Source organism: Molothrus aeneus, chromosome 18, assembly GCF_037042795.1.
Source record: "Molothrus aeneus isolate 106 chromosome 18, BPBGC_Maene_1.0, whole genome shotgun sequence".
In the NCBI taxonomy this organism is placed as follows: Eukaryota; Metazoa; Chordata; class Aves; order Passeriformes; family Icteridae; genus Molothrus; species Molothrus aeneus.
The window spans coordinates 13119307-13140977 of NC_089663.1; the positions used below are offsets into that span (position 1 = coordinate 13119307).

Genomic DNA, 21671 nt, shown 5'->3' on the forward strand with positions numbered 1-21671 from the left:
TCATGTGGTTTATTTTTTTATTATTTATTATCTTCTATTACAATACATTTTGAAAATTCAGTTTATGTAGCAAAGTGTATTATTTATTTATATAATAGCAGTTTATTTGGAAGCTGAGAATTACCCTGGGCTTGTGCAGTGAAGAATCTGCAGTGATTCTGCTGTGCCAGAGAGCAGAGAAATGGGTGCAGTTTGTAAGAGAGCCAGGTGTGCTGGGTGATGGGCAAGAGCAGAACTGAAAACTGGGAGAAGCGGGAGAAGCTTAGAAAGTAAAGCAGTTTTGACATTAAAAGTGAGTCATGTTCCTGCCTTTGAGGTAGGGTACTTGAAAGTTTCCGCTTTTTTTTTGCTTTTTTTTTTTTTTTTTTTTGTCCTGCTTCATCTACATTTGTCCCTGCCCTCCATGGAGAGAATCTTTAGTTGGAAACAGAATGGATTTTCTTTTCTGAAATTCCATAGATTTCTGTATCAGCCTTTAGTGTTTCCACCAAGATAATTCTGTATTAATGAGGTTAACTGAAAGTGCAGTTGTGCAAATCCAGATCGTCTGCATTGCTCCCTGAGGACTCTTTTGAAGCTGGGCTTTGGATCTCTCTGGCTATAAAACCACTTTGTAAAAACTCAGGGCAGGTTTCTGGGCTGGTTTCCTCCCTTTGCTTCCAGCATTCAGCTGTTTGTGATAGCAGAGCAGGGAGGGAAGGAAGAGGCAGCTCTTGGCGACTGAGCAGGAGAATAAATACATTATATTACAAAAATTCACGAGCATTTGAATCTCATTAAGGCTGTGTGGTTCTGAATCTTTGGGTTTCCTCAGTAGGAGGAAACCTTAGCAATTCTGTTGACATTTGAAAGAGCAAATTCTCCTCCCAGGGCAGTGTGTAGTTTTTATTTCACTTCTGCGTTACCTGCAGCTGATTCCCTTTCAGGCTGAGCCCTCAGCAAGGGGAGGAAGGCCCAGTGCAGGAGCTGCAGCAGTGTCTCAGTGAGCAGCACCAGCACTGGGGCATTGATTATTGATTATGCTGCAGCAATACCCTGGTGGTACCGAGTGTGAATGAAGAATCCCAAACTGTGAATTTCTGCTTGGCTCAGATGCATCCCTGTGGTTTGTAAAACACCTCTGTTGCTCCAAAGGCTCCCACAATCCATTGGATGGCCACTGATGGCAGCCAGTTCCCATTTCAGCTCTCCCATCCAGGCAAAGGGGATGTGAAATGTGCTGTGACTGGGGGAATAGCATTATCTGTCAACCCAGGCAGCTTTCAATAGGCACAAATGACTACTTGTAGTGCAGGATCGGGATTTGGGATTTCATTTTTAAGTAGCAGAATGATATAGCAATCAGGTGGGGGAAATCCTCCTCCCACTGCCTCCTCATTTTGAGTTTCAGACACTTTCTCCCACTTTTATAGCAGCTCTATATCATATTTACAACATCTAGCATTTCAAGGTTAGATGGCCAAGTGTTGAGTCAAGAAAAAAATTGCCTTCCCAGGGATACTCAAATATTTCAGTTCATGTCTGGGAGACAGCACTGATGTGCTACTGCTTGATTTCATTTCAGAAATGGACACCACAATGATTCATCTAGAGAGTCACAAAGCTGATCTCCACCTCAGCCCTCACTTTTTAAACACAGTCCATGATCAGATGTCTTGGGTGCAGGCAAGGAATTTATTTACCTACAATGCTGCTTTGGAGGTTTCCAGGTTTTTGAAACCATGTTTCAAATACAAATGCAAAGTGTTCAGGATGTGCCAGGGGGGCTGAGAGTCCCCATCAGGATTTCCTGAGGTTGGTGTCACTGGGTTTTCCTGATTCACCTGCATTGCTGTGTCTGTAGGAATTTAACACCTGGCAGAGGTAAGAAAATGTGGCTGTTGCAGCAGAGTTCTGGAAGTTCTTTCCCTGTGCAACAGCCTCTGTGAGGGAAAAAAACATGGGAAAAGTTCTTTTCCTGTGCAATATCCTCTGTGAGGAAAACAGGGCACCCCTGGCTTGTGTGTGGCCTGGAGAGGAGGAAGGATGGAACAGGGAGCTCAGCTTGTAGAATTGATGTTTTTTGATCTAGAATTGTAGAATTGAAGGATTTCAAAATGCAGCAGCCCTGAGCAGCCTGCTCAGGGTTCAGTGGTGACCCTCTGAGAGGAGGGGACAGGAGGGGGGTCCCTGACCTTGGGTTGTTCTGTGCTGCTGGGGAAAGAATGAGAATTAATTAAAAAAGGGACCTGGAGAAGGTTGAAGGGGAATGTGAGAATGGATGTACAAAATCAATTAGAGAGCATAAAGCTAACTGGAATAAAATATGGATCACTTAAGGACTATCTATCTTAGTGCATCATCTTTTCTTTTGCCAATTAATGTAGAAGTGGATCAGCAAGTTAGGTCAGACCAGGAATGACCAGGGACTTCTGCAGATAATTCTGACCCTTTCCTGCTTTCCCTCTCTGTACAATGGCTCTTGGCTGCCACATTTCTATCCTTCCTTTTAATCTCTATCACTTCTTGTCAATAGGATTTAAAGTGCCCATAAAGGTTTAATGAGCTCAGTGTCTTCTCCCTGGCATTCTGTGTTCCTAACTTTAAGGAGTTCTGTCTAAAACCCAACGTTTCCAGCACATAAAAATCTCCCTTTGCAGCAGGAAAATGAAAAGATTTTGTCTCCCTGCAAAGTCCTGGCTGTTCTGCTGACAGGAATGCTCTTGATTCCCCCATCCTTTGTGGTTGGCCACAGAGGAAAATTGGAGTTTTGGCCACTCTGGGTGGCTGGAGCTTGGGTAAGCTCTGTCATTTACAGGTGTGCTCCATTTCTTGGAGTCATTGATGCTGAGCTTGGGGGATTGGAGTGACCTTCTTGGCTTTAACCCTTTCCAGCAGTGATTTCAGGAAATTCAAAGGCAGCACAAACAAAGAAATGTGACAATTATATTATTGTAAATAACTGTAAATTGTAAATATTGTAAATGTGACAATTATATTATTGTAAATAAACACGCTGGAAAAGATCCCTTGCATGTTTTATGCCTTCAGCATTAGTGTTCCTTCCCAGGGAGGGATGTTTTAGCCCATGATATTTACTCCTTCTTTTTCAATATAAATAGTTGCTATGTTGGTTCCTGCTAATATTTATATATTCTCATTTAGGAGCAAGACATTTATCAAATAAAGGTGTAGACACCTGGCCCGATTCTGTTGTGATTAAAGTAAAAATTAGGCTAAATGATCTATTTTTAATAACAGAGCAAAATTTGGAAACACTTGAATAGCTTAAGAAATTATTCAGAAGAAAATTAATGCTTTCAAGGGAAAAATAATATCTTAAATTTAAATCTCCAGAAGCTAGGAATTATTTTATATCTAACCTATAAAACAGACCTATAAAACTGCTTTTCAGGTGACAATACATTTTCCAAGAGTATAGCAGAATTCAGAAGGGTCTACACTCTGCAAAAAAAAAACGTTATTTCCAATTTTTTTTAAGCATTATTACAGTAACTTCTGATTAAAAATTGAATATATTCTTTTAAGCTTTAGCAGCACACCTTGTTGCCGGTCCTTGGCTCCAGCTCTCAGTGTGCCTTCCCTCACCTGTGTGATCAAAGATGAGTGTTCTTGAGCTGTACAGGTGCCAAGCCCTGCTTTCATTGCAGCACTTGGATCAGTGGAGATGCTGAACCTCTCTTGCATAAAGCTCTGAAAATGTCATTGGTGGGGCCAGTTGGTGCCTCCCTGCGCTCAAAGTTGGCAATATGAGACCTGCAAATTTACTTTTTGGTGTTTAACTATTGAGTTTTAAAGGCATTGAATGGATTTTCAGATTGAAAATGCTTTGTGCAAAAATAAATATCATAATATCTCATTAGCAAGAGTGGTTTCCTTCAGGTTTCCATTGGGAGGTCAGCAAACACACGCTCATCCCTGCCCTGTTTTCCTGCACAGCTGTGCTGAATTGTGCTTTAAATTATCCCATCCTGAAAATGCTGCTCCTTTTTTATCAGTTGAGAAACCTTTACAAGCATCCTAAGAGTCCTTGAAGCAGTTACCTTTGAACAATTACTCTGGATTGGTATCAATTTCCCATACTGTTTTTATTGCCTCTCTGAGGCGATCTGGGATTTTATATCCCTGCTTTTTCACAGGGTCTGCTTCTCCTGACAGATGCTTGCTTACATCTCCCAGGAACTCTAATGAGAGCCAGGCATATGTCTGCTTCCCAGCCTAGACCTCCTTATGCTCCTTCTGCATTTACTCTGCTTTCTCCTCAAGCCTGCCGTGCAGGCATAGCAGGGCTGGGGCGCTTCCATCGCGAGCTGTGCCTTCCCTGCTCCGCTCTGCTCATCTTCAGTGAGCTGCAAATTAACGGCACCAGCTTGCACTCACATTTAATTCCTGAAAGAGTGGTTCTGACCGTTCTAAAAACGTGCAATAATGGCAGTAAGCTGGGCTTGCACTCGAGGATTGGATGTAGGATCCATCTCTGGTAGCCAGCTGCTCTCTGCTTGCTGTGCTGCTCCCGTGCCAGCACTCAGCAGCCCTGGGGAGGAGATTTAATTGTGTGAGTGCTGGCAGCTCAGGTGAACTCCCAGAATGTCCTGGGCTGGAAGGGACCCCCAGGGATCAGCCAGTGCAGCCCTTGGCCCTGCACAGACACCCCAACAATCCCCCCGTGCATCCAGCAGCAGTCACAGCTGCTTGGCTCAGATGCATCCCTGTGGTTTTTAAAACACCTCTGTTGCTCCAAAGGCTCCCACAATCCCTTGGATGGCCACTGATGGCAGCCAGTTCCCATTTCAGCTCTCCCATCCAGGCAAAGGGGATGTGAAATGTGCTGTGACTGGGGGAATAGCATTGTCTATCAACCCAGGCAGCTTCCAATGGGGACAAGTGACTACTTTGTAGTGCAGGATCGGGATTTGGGATTTCATTTTTAAGTAGCCTGGGGGCTGTGCCCATGCCCTGGAGCTCTCCTGCACCCCAAAGCAGCAGTCCCTCTGTCTGTGCAGGGTTTGCAGCAGTAACAGCTGGGTCAGGAGGTGTTTCAGGGGTGATTTTTCTGTGTCTGGCAGGTCCAAGGCTTCGTGGACCTTTTGGTGCCCGCAGGTGGAGGACATGGGGGTTCCCTCTGCATTCCTCCTGGGCAGCTGAGACAAAGCCGTTTATCTCTGGGCAGGCTGCAGCACCAGTGTTTGGGATTTGTCTCCCTGGTGGGCAGGTAGGAATTTCCCCTCCTGCCCGTTTCTCTGGTGTTTGGTTGTGACTGGAGCCCCTGGGCATGCAGCAGCACAGAACATGAGCCCTGTCTGTGAGAGCTGGAGGAGCTGCAGGGCTGGAGCTGCTGAGAGCAGGAGGAGTTCGGGGGCTGTGCAGGCAGCCTGTGCTGGAGCTCACTGCGTGTCTCATGAGACCTGGCTCTGTGGTTTAATCCTGCCTTTATCTCTCTTCTAAGTGCTTCTGATACGATAGGAGTTGCAAGAGATCTAATTAGCTAATGCTGCTACATGGTGTTCAGATCTCAGATAAAAGCCTGCCCACAGCCTGCAGAAGGTGCCAGGAAAGAGTTGGAAACTTTTGTGATGCAGAGTGTCTGAGATTCACATGGCCTGGGATGATGGGGTGACTTCCAGTTTTCATTCTTACGTGTTTTCTTATTAAAAGGAGTAAATAGCTGCTAATTAATGTGGGCTGTTCATTTTGCCGTCTTAAAAATCTTTCCCTGGGTTGTTGAGAATGTCAAGAACTGCTTCTAAGTCAGGCCTGTTTAAAGAATAGTGTGTACTAAGCCATTCAAGACTGGCTTTGAGTATCAACTCAAAAACATCCTGCTAAAATTCTTTTATAATAAAGAAAAGATGGGGAAAAAAATCATTGCTTATTTTTCACTTCTGTGCACCTGAGCTCAAACCTTGTTTCAGCACTAAAGCAAACAATATTTGGCTGCTCAGCTCTGGGGAGGTTGTTCATTCTCTGTGGTTGGAACTGTCTTCTCCAAAGCCTTGACACAGCCCTGTTGAGAAATTTCACTGCTTGGCTGCAGTGCTGCTCCCACTAATGCAGAAAAAATCATTAAGAAAGTGGATGGAAAATGCAAAGCTCCTGTGCTTCTTAAATCCCCTAATCCTATTTTGAGGACTTAAATGGTGAATAGGCTTCAGCCTGGGGGTGTGCAAGGCAGTGAATTTCACTGTAGGTGAGTTAAAGTCACATCAGGAACAAAACAGGCTGGGTTTGTTCTACTGCAGATCTGTGCCATCCATTGAGCTTATCCCATCCTGGAATGGACAGGGAAATGCCTGAGTTCTGAAGCTGTTTTGGAGATGCTGCATCATCCAACCATATTCACAGAATATTTGATGTTGACACATTAAAAATGTTCTTATAAAGGGTGCCACAGGTGTCACGAAGGACTGACAGCTTTGTAAATTGAACAGCTTGCAAAATAAGAGTGGAAATTACTGTGTCAGTATCAGTTGTAACCAAAACCAACAGGTGAATGTTCTGGACAGATAAAGCTGTCAGGAAGCTCAGCTTTCACTGTTTGTTTGTGTTTGGGATTGCACAGAGGGTCTGGGAAGTGCCTCTGCCCTGGAATTCTTCATCTGCTTACGTGGCTGTGGAGTGTGATGGAGGAAAACTTTAAGTTTAATCAATAATATCTCACACAGGCATTTCATGGCTGAACTGGTGTTGCTTCTGCTCTGTCACTGACTTGTTCTGTGATCTTTGCTTGGGGAGCTCAGTAACAGGAGACCCTTCCTGCTGTCAGTGGAGACACCCAGCTCAGATGTACAGAGCAGCCACCTGGTAACACTGGATTTCATGGTGTCCACCTCAGCAGAGGGGAGGAAATCATTATTTGCCATTCAGACCCTGTGACCTTGGGTGAGCCAACCCTTCTGAGCTCCCTGCCCTCTCCAGAGCAGTGTCAGCACACCTTGCATCATTAACAACAACACTTTTCCTGCCTGCAAGGGCTGCACCTTGGATAATCAGCTAGAAATAATATTCATATGGATCATATTTGGATTAGAACCATGAAAAGGCAGCATCAGCACCAGGAACTGCCTGTACTCCAACCCCTCTCATTTTTATTTATATGCATTGGATTTATCAAGCACCTTCAGGTAAGACAGGAATGCTGAAATGCACAAATGCCTCCAGCTCTGCTTGCATTGCTGCTTCCTGCTGAATAGAAAAAAATGAGGTGTCTGTGGAGGTTTGCTGTGTGCTGTGTGCTCCTGATTTTCCCTTGTTCCACGCTATTTATGCAATCACAAAGCATTTGATGAGAATATGCCAATCTTAGGCCAGGGTAATGGACATTCCATTACTTTATCTCTGCAGACATTGCTGGAAACTGGAGGTGTAAAATCTGATTCATTACCCAGGTCCTGGAAGGGAACAGGACATTAATCCTAGCCTGGCTTGTTAAATTTTGTCGCTCATTGCCCTCTCCATTTATTTAATTCTATTTCTGTTTCCCATTCAGAGGATCTGCATGGTCCTTTCAGACACTGATGTGTACCTGTGGAATGTGGAGCTGATGTAAAACAGCTTCTGCTGTCAGAACACTCACAGGGTAGAGTTTTTCATGCTTTGCAGCTCATGTTTGCTGGTTCCAGTGGTTCTGCAGAAGGTGCCCCCTTTCCCACATACACAAATGGCACAAACACAAGCTCCTGGTGGGAACCAGCAAATAGGTTCCATGTTAATGTTTCCTGAGGAATCTGATACCACCAGTAGAAAAGGGGGAGGATATCACTTTTCTGTATTTTATTACAGCCAATGGGGAAAAACGAGGCAAAAAATGGTAAGAGAAGAGCTAATTTAAGAGACAGTGATGTGCTCTGCAGTTCTGGGTGGTTTGATGTTGTATCAGGCTGTTTGTTACAGACATTCCTGTTCCAGAGTGTTTCAGAGACTCCCAGTTCTCTCTCTGGTGCCTGGGTTTTCCATCAGCCACCCCCTACGTGTGAAACAGCAAACCAGGGGCCTCTTACCTTTGGAGCTGCTGACATGTGAGTCTGGAATAAAACCAGACTGCATGGAAATGAAGCTGTTTGCTTGGGCAGTATTTTAACCAGGCAGACCCACTGAATGAGTGTTTTCAAGAGGAGAAAACCCTCTTGCATGCCACGGCCTTTTAGTGCGGTTATTTTTTTCCAGGTTGTTCTCAGTTTTAGACTTAGCTTGATACTGGGATGAGCGTGGGAGGAAACATCAATTTTTACTGAGCATAAGTCAACTGCATTTCTTGTCCAGGACCTGGCATCAAAGAAGTTCCAGTGTAAAGGTAATCTCAGTGCCTGAGGCTGCTCTGTGCTTTTTGTACTTGGAGTGCTTCTCACTGCTCTGCCCTAAAGCTCCTGCCTAACAGCGCTGAGAGGAGGGTGAGACAGCCCCGAGGCAGGGCGGGGACTGCCTGGGGAACGGGGATTCAGACAGAAAACTGCCTGAAGCACGGGAGAACCTGAGCAAAAAGGTTCAAAGGCTGGAGAGGTACCAGCTCTAAATCGATCCACTCTCCATAAGATGTGTGCTCCTAGGCTGGGCTCTGCTCCTCTGCCTGTGCCCTGCTGCAGCCAAAACCCAGCCCGACACGCCTCAGTTCTTTATCCTGCCTGCAGACAAGCTCAGTGCAATTTGTAGGATTTTAAGGCAGCTCCTGCCTTGCTTTTTACCATCAGTGGTGCTCTGAACACTCACCATTTCCTCAGAACTTCAGTCTCATTTATTATTTTAATAGGAGCATCCTCTGCTACAGCTGAGGGATGGCAGGAGGACTGTGACTGTGACTTCACGTTATAAAATGATCTCTTGAGCCCTTATTTTATATTTACAGAGGAAATTGCCCCAAGAATTTGAAGGATAAACTCAAAAGAGAAGAACTTACGGAGTTCTTTTTTATTTCCTTCCATCCATGAGATCGGGGATCCCAGATCACTGTGTTTTGAACTGATGAAATGACCAATTTTATAAAAAATAAAAGCCTGTTGTTTTTGGGTGCATCTATTTCAGACCACCCCCTGTGAAACATGCTACAAGAACATGTGCACTCATGCCATGATTTCAATTTTATTAGAAAAATAGCAATACCAGAAGAAAGTCTCTTGCCTAAGGCATATTCCATATGTTACTGCTCAGTGCTTTATTTTTCAGGCCTGCAAGAGACAAATGCACTTATTCCATTAATAAAGCCAGCGACTTAAAGTGCAGCCCTGCCCTGGAAAAAAAAAAGAGAAATGTGAGGTTCTAAGTTGGTTTTCCATCAATAGCTCCTCCATTGAATTTGCTGAGATTCCAGATGAAAAGGTGCTGTTATTTTTCAGCTGTGAGCCCCTGGGCCGTGTCTGTGTCTTCCATTGCAGTATGGAAATCTCAGCACAGCAGCACAGATCAGCCCCACTCTGCCTGTGCAAGGTGACTCCAGGATTTCAGAAGGTTCATGTTGTTTACTGCAGCCTCTTTTTGCATGTAGATAGAGGGCAAATCCTCCTCATTGAAATACACTCAGTGCTCAGCCAGGGGAGTACAAACCCAATCTCTGCTTTTCTTCCCTCGCAGAAGTTTTCATACAAACGCAGAAATGCAATTTTGTTCCTTTAAACCCTCTGTGATGCAGCAATGATTTCATAACCCCCAGTTCTCAGCCCTGTGCCTGGTCACTGGCAGGGAAATCTCCCCTGTCCCCAGTGCTGTGATGGATTTATTGCCTCTGAGCCCCCGTTCCCCTCGGCTCAGCTCAGCTCCTGATTCCCACCAGGAGCTCAGGACAAACCCGGGAGGATCTGACGTGCGCTGGGGAGATGGATTCACCCCAGGGCCCTCGGCCGTGTGAACAGCAGAGGTGGAAATCAAAATGAAAAATAAAAAATGGGCCACTGCTCCTCCGAACGCCACCCTTGCAAACAGAGGCTGGGAGATTCCAGCAAGGAGGGCTCTGCTAAAAAGCCCAAATAAGCAAATTTCACATTTTCAAATACACTCCAAAGCACTAAAGAGTTGTTAGGGGCTAATGTACAAAGTTATCACTTTGAGGAGGGAGGAAGCAGTAAAAGCACGTGGTACAGGCAGTGTTTGTTTTCTGCATCACTTGCAGTAAAACCTTTTTTTTTAGAATCCCTAATCTAATGGGATAAGGAGGGCAAAGGTTCTTAAAAATTAGGAAAATTGGATTGAGAGAGTGGGTTGGTAGTGAAAGACTAAATTAGATGACAACTAAAAGCATGGTTCAGTAGCTGGATTTGGGCTGGCTGAGGGAGGCAGCCCTTCAGAACAGCCCTGGATCTCAGGTACCTCTGGTCAGACACCCCTGGGGTGAGTGTCTGAAATTGTCACACCCAGCTGAAGCTCTTACTCCAAAGGACTCCAAATAAAACACTCCAAGTGTTCACTTTGATTTTTTTCAGCTAAGTTCCACTGCTACTTTTCCATAACAGCAATTACACATTTTATTATTTTTTATATGCTGAAAGGGTGGCCTTAAAATTTCCTAATAAGGCGTAAAACGTCCTTGTAGCCTATGACATAAAATGAAGTCAGGGGTGATCCTGTGCACTGGGACACTGCTGTGGGTGGCTCAGGATGACACCATGGTGATGTGGGCTCATTGCAAGGCTGGCACACGCTCTGCATATTAACTCATGGCAGATCTGCTCTTGATATTTATTCAATTTACTGCTGCTTTGTGTTGGAAATCAGCACTGTCTCTCCCTGCCAGTGACAGAAACAACAGGTCTCTGGGACTGGGGTGAATTTTCAGCTCCATGTGTGAATAGGTAATACCTGGAGCTTGAGTAGTTTGATCCAAACAAGATCAGGGCTCTTCTGGCAATTTATGATGTGAATTTTTCCCTTTCTCCTCCCTTCAACAAACCCTTCTGGGGTATAAACTCTGTAATAATGCATTGGTGTGACAGCACAGCAGAGCTCCCAGCTTTCCTCTGGAGGCTGCTGTTCCTGCTGATAATAATGACATGGTCCAAGCTCTGGTCTGCTGTGGGTTGCCTTGTCACCTCTGTGAGAGCTGAAAATGGGCCCACAGTGACATGGCTACATTGGCATTACACCCAGCAGTGCACAGAGCAGGGGTGCATGTTCCAGAGCCTCTGTGTGATGTTCCAGTGCCTCTGTGTGATCTTCATGTTCCAGTGTCACTGTGTGATATTCCAGTGTCCCTGTGTGATGTTCCAGTGTCACTGTGTGATATTCCAGTGTCACTGTGTGATGTTTCAGTGTCCCTGTGTGATGTTCCAGTGCCTCTGTGTGATGTTCCAGTGTCCCTGTGTGATGTTCCAGTGTCCCTGTGTGATGTTTCAGTGTCACTGTGTGATGTTCCAGTGTCCCTGTGTGATGTTTCAGTGTCACTGTGTGATGTTCATATTCCAGTGTCACTGTGTGATGTTCCAGTGTCCCTGTGTGATGTTTCAGTGTCACTGTGTGATGTTCCAGTGTCACTGTGTGATGTTCCAGTGTCACTGTGTGATATTCCAGTGTCACTGTGTGATGTTCCAGTGTCACTGTGTGATGTTTCAGTGTCACTGTGTGATGTTCCAGTGTCCCTGTGTGATGTTCCAGTGTCACTGTGTGATGTTCCTGGCACAGCAGCTCCTGCTGAGAGCTCCTCAGCATCCCAGCGATGCAGCCCTGCAGATCCACAGGGACCAGGAGCTGGAGTTCTCAGGCAGCTCGAGGTGCTGGAGGCCTGACCTGGTTTTCAAGCACAGCAAAGCAGACTCAGAGCTGGCCCTGAATTATGTCTGTGTGGCACTCCTGTCGCTGGGAGTAGACTCAGTACCTGATGGCCAGTCCTGCCCCCTTAATGTCAGTGCCATGAGCTGTGTCAGCCCTAAAGGACATGAGATTGAGAGCATCAGTGCCTTGCTTGAGGGAAACGTGTGTGGAATTCTGTAGAAAGATCTGTGAGACTCAGTAATTTGTCTCTCCTCCTGGTGTGCTCGGAGTGTGAAAGTGTCTGCTGCTCACAGGAAAAATAAATGTATAATTGCACCATCAGCTGATGAAATCAAAGTGAAATTGCTGGCAGCCTTCTTCCTGCCCTCCCTGTGTTTTTCTAGCATTAACATTCCGGCTTTGTCACCTTTGATCAGGGGAAGATAAATCCTTCCTTTTGTAAGGAGCAGAAACACTTTCCCTGGGTACATAGAATAATGGCCTCTTCTGTATATTATTCATATTCCTCTCTTTGTACTTGTCATTTCTCTCTATCCTTGTTGTATACCCCATAACTCTTGGCCATTTTATCTAAGACCTTCCAGATGAGGAAGTGGATGGCTTAGGAGGCAGGGAGAGCTTTGCTAAGGCATTTAATGGGCTGGCACAGTGAATGTGCAGGTCCTGTACCACCACCACCCTCATGGTGCTGAGCATCCCTCAGAGCCACACCTGGGGAGCACGGCCAGAGGGAGAGAGAAACCAGGTGTTTCTCACCTGTGTCTGCAGGTGCTTGGCACAGCAGCACAGAAATGGAGCCTGGCTTGGGCCCACACCAGAGTGGGCAGCAGCCTGGCCAGCCCTGAGCACCTCTGAGCGAGGGGCAGGAGGATGTATGTGTATATATATATATATATATTTTTTTTTTTTTATATATGGAGTGGAAGACTCCTCCCCTCCTCACTGCTTTAAGGACTTTTGCCCATTCTTCTTTCCAGCAGCTGATCTCAGCAAAATGATTTCCCCAAGGGAAGAAGGAAACACAGCCCTTGTAGCCCCGTGGCTGCTGGCAAAGCTGTATTCATGGCAGTGAGGATGGGATTAAACCACACAGGGACTGCATGGGAAGATTACTTCAGAAAGTCACTTGGGGTCTAAGTAATAATCCTAATAACCACTGCAAACAGTAAGTATTTTCCTCAGCACTGCTGTTGCTCTGCCAGCTGGGGGAATGTCACAAATATGCAGCTTAGAGATTTTTCTGGTAATAATAGAAACTGGATGTAGTAGGGAAATATAATCTCAAAGCATTTACTTATCTAAAAAGTGTCCCTGGTCCTATAAAATAGATCCATGAGCTTGTGTTTAGCATGTGCAGCTGAATCTGTGCTCTGGATTCACCCTGGTGGGGTTTTTATTTACACAACACCCATCTCTGTCTCCTCTGCCTCTCTCAGCAGGCATGTGTTGGTGTGAGGAAGATTATTCCAGCTGCCTTTGTGACAGCAGAGCAGCTCTCCAGTGTCTCCCCATGTGATGAATCCATAAATGAGTGTGAATTCACCCAGATATTGGTCCCACAGCAAAGGCTGTCCAGGGATTTTACCTGCGTGTGATTATGCTTCAGCTTCTTTCATTGCTTGCAGAGTGCCTGAGATGGATCTGTCACTCTGCCATTAGTTTGTTTGAGTTTCTAATCAGAAGAGAGCTTTGCTGCTCATTCACCCTTTAAGGAAAGGGAGAACTGCAAACCCAGACTGTCCCCATGTCAGCTGAGGTCAGGCATCCCCAGTGCTTGGGATGAGGGGAACAGAGGCTTTAAAGCACTCTGCAAACCCCCCTCAGGCTCTGCAGGACTTTGGTCCTCTCTGTAATTCCCCTGCATTTCCTGTGAACCCAGATATTGTGCTGATTCCATGAATAAAAGGTAAAGGGCAGTGAAAAGAGGGCTAAACTCACTGGCCTTGTCCCCTGCCCTAAATTCCATGTGATAATTTAATCAGCAAACCTGCTGGTTATTCACATGTGCATTGTAAATTCTGGGAAGGAGCCCTTCCTGGCCAGCCTGGGACAGTGTTTGGCAGGAGGGGATCTCCATCCTTCCAACCCAGCAGTGGCCTTTTCTATCCTCAAATGCCAGGCTTAGGTGTTGCAAAAAGGAAAAAAAAGGGATTCATGTTCTTGAAAACACTTCTGCTTTCAGTTTTCCCTCTTCCTCATTTCTTATTAACTGGGAGGATTCATTGCCAATGGCGCTGGGAGCTGAGGCTTAAAAACCCACAAATATCCAACGCTGCTGTAGTTCATGTGAAGAGGGGGGATTTGGCACCAGCTGCTCCATGCACAGCAGTTCCTGGGGCTGTGGACTGGGGACAGAAGAAGGGAAGGTGTGTGTTCAGCTGGAGCTGGTTTTGGTGCAGGATTTTGCTTTTGGCCCCCCCCTTGTCTCCTGCCTTGCCGCTCGGATCATTTGAGCTGGGTTTGTCACCAGAGTGTCCCCAGAAGAGCAGAGCTGTCCCAGGCAGGGAGAGCTCATGGAGCATTGCAGGAGCTGCCTGCAGGTGTGAGCGCTGCCCTGGCAGGGCTCTGGGGGTTCCTCTGCAGGCAGGGGCTGAGCTCAGGAGTTTGCAGGGTTTATCTTTGCTGCAGGGAGGATGTTAGCAGCTTGTAAATTCACATGGCCTCTCCTCGAAGCTTGGATGACAAATCCAGATTCTCTGTGTTGTGTGCTTCCATCCTGCTTTTGTTTAGAGATTTTTTTTAGGATTTCCCCACTCCTCACACCCCTTTCCTAACCCCTTAAACTAGTGCAATTAAAATTCAGGGCTGCAGAAAGCACTTTTGCCAAAGATCTGTCAGATTCAGTGACTGACTGTGCCTTGAGTAGGGTTATCCAAACTTCACAGAAATCACCTCTCTTTGCCTTTCTTTTAAAACTCAATAATGGGATGCCTGACTCCTCAAGAGGGCTGGTAATGTTAACAAAGAGTTAACCAGCCCAAACCCCAAAAACTCTGTCCCTGGAACATCCCAAAATACGTTGGATTTCTTTTTTGGAAAAGAAAAATAAATCTAAAATACAGCTGACAGCATCCACCTCGTGCCTTGCAGCTGAGCTCTCCAAAGCTTCCTAAGGGATGTGAAGCACCTATTCCTATTGAAATAGGAGACAGCTGATTTTCTAAGGGTCTCAGGGAATTTCAGTTATGTAAGAAACACTGCAGAAGATCAGCCCTTGAGCTATTTTAGATCCCAAGACTCCTCACTGGCAATGGTAGAATTTGTACCATTTTGATGGACATGAAAGTCACCAGAATTTGCAGTTTTGGGCTGAATTTAGTCCAATTTGCCAGACTGAGGAGGTTTCAGAAACACTGAAATGTGCCTCAGCTGCTCCCTAAATTCAAGAAGCTTGAGCATTCTCATTTGGAGATTCTTAAAGGATTTTATTGCTGCATTTTCAAAGTGAAATATTTCCATTTGTTTTGTTTTGACGTGTTCTCTTTTCCAAAGTCATTTCAAATGGACCAACCTTGTGGTCTATTGGAAGTGAAAGGAAAATTGGAAGGAGTGAAGAGCAGGAGCTGTGTGCCTAGTTTAGCTGTTTTGACATTTTAAAGGCTGTTTTCTCTTTTTCTACAAAAGTGGTTTCCTGAAGGCCTTTTCTGGATACACCATGAGAGAGAAATGCCTGAAGCAGAGAGGCTGCTCTGAGCAGCAAGGTCTTTGCTTTTGCTGATGATTCCTGCATGGATGGCCCTTTGCAGCAGCTCCTGAGTTGGGGAGCAAATCTGAACTGCTGCTTTTAGCAGTAATTCATTACCTGATCCATTTAGTGCCTAAATCCTGCAGTTGAGAGGGGGCTGTCTTTACCTGCTGACGTGGGCTTGTGGCTTGTAAATGAAAATTTCTGCAGGAAAATATTTACTTAATGAAACAAATCTTGCTTAATTGCTGTGGTCAGTCTCTTGCCTGGCTTTTATGGGTTCCTGCAGCTGCCTTTAATCTCCTGACTTACTCTGGGAACAAAGGAGGAGAGGAGTGAATCATGGCAGGAAGAAGCTGAAATTTTTCTGGCAGAACTCATGAAGTTTTGAGTCTTAATTGCAAAGTGCAGTCCAGCAAGGAGCCACCAGGAGAGCTGCCCTGGGCTTCGGGAGGCACTGAGGGAATTTCTTACAACCTGACCTTTACAGCCACAAAAGTCAGGGGCTTCTGAGGGAGAGTTAGCCAAGAGCAGGAGAAGCAGCGAGGCTCGGAGGAGGCTGACCAAAAGGGGTCAGCATTTGTTCAGCTGAAGCTCCAGGCTGAGGGATGCCCGAGCTGGGATCGCTGTGGAGCAGGAGCATCCTCGGGGACAGCCTGGACAGCTCTGAGCTGCTGCTGCTGGCCCTGAACTGGAGTTTGGGATCCTTGCCTGGACAGCAGGTGTGAGCTGGAGAGCCCAGAGCAGTGCCCTGCCCTGCAGGCAGGATGCTCCACATCGGGGACGTGTGGCGTTTACAGGGGTGGCAATAGCCCAGAAAGCAAACAGCCTGGCAGGAAACACAGGGCTTAGAGGCTGGACCACTCTCCAGACACCGTGCAGCTGCTCACTGCTTGTAGGAATTGTGTTGATTTAGCTGTTTGCTCTCTAGAGCAGCCCTGCTGTGGAAGCTTTGGTTGGAGTGCAGGGTGAGCCCAGGTGAGAGGTACCTGGTGCCTGCTGCTGCTGAGGGCATGGCCCTGTTCCCCCTCCAGCCCCCAGTTCTGCACCTCCAGGCACTGGCACTGCTGCATTTCCAGGCACTGCTGCATTTCCAGGCACTGGCACTGCTGCACCTCCAGGCATTGGCACTGCTGCATTTCCAGGCACTGCTGCATTTCCAGGCACTGCTGCCCTCCCAGGCACTGGCACTGCTGCATTTCCAGGCATTGCTGCATTTCCAGGCACTGGCACTGCTGCATTTCCAGGCACTGGCACTGCTGCATTTCCAGGCACTGGCACTGCTGCTGGTCCTACACCGAGCCACAGCTCAGCCCTGCTGTGGATGGTGCCAGCTCAGGAGGACAGCTGGGGATGTGCCCAGCTCCCCGTGCTGCCCAGAGCCTTCCCCTGCACAGCCCACCCAGGCAGAGCAGCTCCCCTGGGTCTGTTCTTCTGCAGAGAGAGGGGAGATGCTCTCTGGTGCCAGCACACTCAGCAGAATCCTGCCTGGGAAGGGCTGGTGGGAGCTCTCAGCACTCTGTGCCCTCTCTGTAGCACTGCTGCAGGTAGCATAGCTCTTCCATGGCACAGCACTTCTGCAAGATTAACATTTAAATTTAAATAGGAAGCAATAATTTGAGCTGCTTAAGTCATAAGTCACATCTCCAGCTCTGGCTGCTGCTGATTCGATTGCCTTTTGGTTGCTGTCTTTAATAGCTGTACAGTATTATATCTAAATACTGCTGACATTTCTTGTAATTTGAGGATAGTGAAATGCAAGAATTAGATTTTCATCTGCAATTGATCAGAATGCATTAATTAGAAGCATCATTTCTGGGTTTGACATGTTAGGAAGGTGAGGTGCTAAATGGAAATCTTTGTATATGACTGAAAGCTTCAAGTTGAAAGTGAAATATTTGCTTGGAAATTGCACATTTGCTGTGTGATTGTGTGAGTAAATAAATGCTTTTACTTGGTCTCAACACAAATTAAGTAATGATTCCTAGGTAAGCTGCTGGAGACTCTCTGTAATATCTTTGAGATGCTGCTTGCTCTGCTTGCCAGCAGGATTTTTAATTCTCCATTGGAGAGATTTAAAGAGAGACAGTTATTTTGAGACAAAGCTGAGGCAGAGATTTCCTGTGCTATGAGTTAATAACCTCAGAAGTTCAAGCAAGAAAATCCCCCCTTGTTCTGGGTGCCATGTGCTCAGAGGGCTTGGAGCCCACTCAGGGAGGGAATCCCTTCCCCAGGGAGGGCTGGAGCTGAGCTCTGCTGGGCTGGGCTCCAGCTTCCATTCAGGCTTTGCTTTTGTCACGAGATCACAAGCTGGGCTTAACTTCCAGCTCACAGAGCATCACCCTCAAAAGCACGAGCTGCTGCCCTTGGGCTTTGTGCGTTTTTAGTTCCATGCATTTTTAGTTTTGTGCATTTTTAGTTTTGTGCATTTTCAGTTTTAGATTTGGTGACACTCCCAGGAGGTTGTTTAGAATAATGTTGTAGGGGAAGATTTTGGCTCCACTTGGGGTGGAAGTCCAAGCTGACGAGTTCTGGCTGGTGGAAGCTTGCAGGCCGTGGAGCTGTGCAGAAAAGCCTCTGTGTGAGGACAATCATCTACCTGTGGGTAAGCAAGAACAGCAAAGAACTTCCCAACTGCAGTGGGGAACCCCATCAGCTGTTTGTCCTCTCCATTTATTGTCACCCTTAAGTAAACACAGTAGATTTAGAAATACTGTGAGGTTAGCTGGGTAAATACAGGAGACTGTCAAGTCATTTGGCCTCCAGGTCCTTGGTCCTGGGGTTTATTGAGGTAGTATAACTTACAGATTTTTAATGTACAAAGTTGGCACTATTGATTTTAAAAAATGAATATTTAATCACAAGCATCCAACAAGGTCAACAAATCTTTGGTAAGTAATTAAATAGACTTTTCCTTGCTAGCACTCAAACACCAAGTAAATAAAAATTGGAGTGAAAACATTTGTAGCATATGTACAGATTGCATTTGGAAATGTGTGGGGCTCAGTTCTGTCTGACTTAATTCTGATTCATCCATTGACCTTGTTATGTAAAACTCAATGCCCTTTTTAGAGGGAGAGTTGCAAATTGTGCTTGTGCATATTTATTTCGGAAGTTCAATCTTTTTGGTGTTCATACCCTCATTCCAGTCCTAAGTGCAATCACAACATTGATTTTTCTCACTAAACATAACCTACTTTGCCCTGGGATGGAATTTTTTTTTTAATGGGCTTTATATAATGGCATATGTGCAAACCACTCAACTTAATGCCCCATCCTGTAGTTAATTAACAAAATGGCATTGCAGCCATGGTCTGGTCCTCTGGCAGTGTATCTGACCACTAACCCTGGCCATCCATCCACAGTGTCCATCCTAATTAACAGGAGCCCAGGTATTGACTGTGTCAAGCTCCATGGTGGAAAGAGCAATTTGCAGCTGCTGACAGAGCTGTAATTCTGTTGGAGATCCGAGCACGGGAGCCTCATTTTGAGTGGTGTTCTGTCATTTCAGAGCCTGTCTCAAGGAGCAGCTGAACAAAGTATAAACAATGAGGTTTTTCTTCTCTCCAGTTGCTAAATTGCAGTGTCCTAAAATACATCCAAAGATCTCCTAAAACACAGATTGCCATAGAAATACTGATGGGTTTACACAGCTTCAAGATTGGCAGGAGTGTTTTATAAATACTGAAACATTTATTTATTGTTCATTTATTTGAACTGTAATACACTGGAAAACCTAATGGGACTTAAAGCTTTAATGAACCTTCAGGAATGAATTTGATTCTTCCTTTGCCTTTCTGTTTCTGCTTCTGAGTAATTCAGCTGAAGGCACAAGAGATTCATCAGGCTACTTTTGCAAGAGCAAGACAGCATTCTCTAAAGCTCCATGGTGTTTCATGATACAAATGAGAGAATTAATCTTTTATGCTTTTATACTGGGAAGAAAAAACCACCAACTTTTCTTTTTCAATACCTTAAATGAATTGCGTTTTGTTGAAAAACTGCAAGAAGACAGGTCCTCTCAGTCATTGCTAAGGACAGCTTTTGAGTGTTTTATTGGCTGAAGATGCAGAAAGACCAGTTTTTTAAAGAAACTTAGGTGCCAAGCCCTCATAAATGTCAAGAAGATACCAGCATCTTGCTGGATGATGATTTCTGCCCAGTGACTAACGTTTTGTGTTGCATAAATATCTTAGAAAACTGTGATTTTGAGTTCAGCCTCTGTGCTGTGGTGACCTGTGATGTTTGATGTTAGTTGGAGTCAGGCTGCCCTTTCCCTTCTTCCTCTGCGGATGAGGCCACGCTGCTCCCAGGGCTGGGGACTCCTCAGTGGCCTCCTCCTCCCCACATACTCATCATCCTGCTGGCCCTCGCTGCCTTCACAAGAGAAGGGCTGCAGAACTCTTCATCTTCCCCATTCCTGGTGCCTTGTGATAGAGCTGAGCATCAGCAGCTCAGCATTCTGCACCCAAAACCACCTTTGCTGAGAATCCTTTGTACAAATGCTCTTTAATTAGCAAGTGTTCTGTAATTAACCTTCCATGCAGTTGTTGCTGATGTTATTAGCATTACTAGATAAATACAGTTAACTTTTCCACAGGGAATGATAACTGAGAGTGGCAGAAAGCTGCATCCTCTAGGAACATCTCTGGGTTACAGAGTCTTGTCTTAACCAACAGCTGCATTCTCTCCAGGCTGGAGATTTCAGACAGAAATTTCCTTGGGAATGTGCAGGAAAGAGGAAGTTGTCAGGCAGAGGAGCAACAACCTGTCCACTGATACCTAGAAGGATTTCATCTGGAATAAAATGGGTTATTAAAAAGCCTCCAGTGGAGTATTCCTCTGTGTGAGGCACAACTTTGTCTTGATGCAGACAAACATGCCAGAGTCCTCTGTGTTGGGACAAGCTTCTCTTTGGGAAAATAATATTGCCTGAATAGAGAAAAAGGACCTTGAGTGCAGGTTTTCCTACTGTTCAGTTTGACTCCTAACTCCAGCAGAACATATAAAGGCCCTGTCTGGAAAATGTGATGTTGCCACAGGTGTGCATTCATGATATCACTCTCCTATTTACTGCTGGATCAGAGGCACACCTGACACTTACCTTAAAACTGCTCTGCTGAGATCCCTGCGCCTGAGCTGCATTCAGAGACCCCTGAGTGAGGCTTGTAACCCTTTCCCATTGCTGTTTCCCACAGAGCAAAGGTGAAGAAAGGAGTGAACATCCTGGGCGCGAGGACCAGCGACCCGCGGCAGTGGGACGTGAAGCAGGAGGTGGGCAATGGTGGCAAGCACTCCACCACCACAGTCCTGTGCCAGAGGATAGCCCCCAGCTCCAGGAACAGGTATGGAACCTCCTCTTCTCGGCACATTAAACTCTTTTATGTCCACGATACCATTCAGGGCTTGAAGGGCTCAAGGCTCATATCAGCAGTGCTCACAGCTATTAAAGCTGCAGCCTGGAAACGTGGAGGCACTCAGGGTAGCTGTGGTACCATCTGCTGACCTGCAATGGGTAATAAAACTCATCAGTTCAAAGGAAAAAATTAATAGAATGGGCCTGCACAGGGGCTGGGGGTGGTGTCATTTTGGCAGCAGTATGAATATTCTGAATTCACAAGGCTTTACTGAACCTTTCCCTTTTCTGGCTTGGTAGTTTTGACCTTGTTTCTCTGAACGTAGCACAGCCTCTGGGGCTGGTTCATGGAGCAAGCAGAGAGTTCTTCCAGTGAGCCACTGTGCAGGGTAATTCAAACCTCCCAGTGGGTAACACAGAATAATCAATCCTCTGTGCCAGCCAGTGGATTGTTCCAAAGGAGCTTCCTTGGCCTGCTGGGTGACTGCCTGAGGCAGAGCCCTGTGGGGATGAGCTGGGCTGCCACTGCCTGCTGCCTGTGTGCTGTGTTTGCAGGGGCTTGGCCTGGCTGTCCCACAGCACAGAAACAGGGCTTGCTCCATCAGCAGGGCTGTCTTCCATGGCACACAGTAAAGTTGTGTATTTTCAGTGGAAATCCTATTGCCCTCCTCAGGAATCACAGTGAATTCTCATAACGGTGCTCTACATTCGCCCATGCAGGGAATTCCCCACTGTGCAGATCCAAACAGTGCTTGGGTCACAGCCCCAGCTCTGTGATGGCTGTCACCACAAACCTGGGCTCCATGGAATCCTTTCTGGGTGCTGGGCTGGTTGTTGCTTTGTACCACACCTTCAGGCACAGAGAAGCTGGGCAGATTTTAACTTCTCCATTTTGTGCCCAAATATTGGACATGAGCAAAGTGCAGAAACTCCTCTTGC

At 46.0% G+C, this 21671-nt stretch overlaps 1 protein-coding gene across 1 annotated transcript in view; it reads left to right on the top strand.

Annotated features, from left to right (window-relative positions):
• Window positions 1-21671, top strand: part of TMEM132C (transmembrane protein 132C) — a 169999-nt gene that overhangs the window by 79111 nt on the left and 69217 nt on the right. Inside the window, exon 3 of the mRNA XM_066562430.1 lies at window positions 20575-20721. Coding sequence (XP_066418527.1) covers window positions 20575-20721 — 147 coding nt within the window. The remainder of the gene's footprint in view (window positions 1-20574; window positions 20722-21671) is intronic.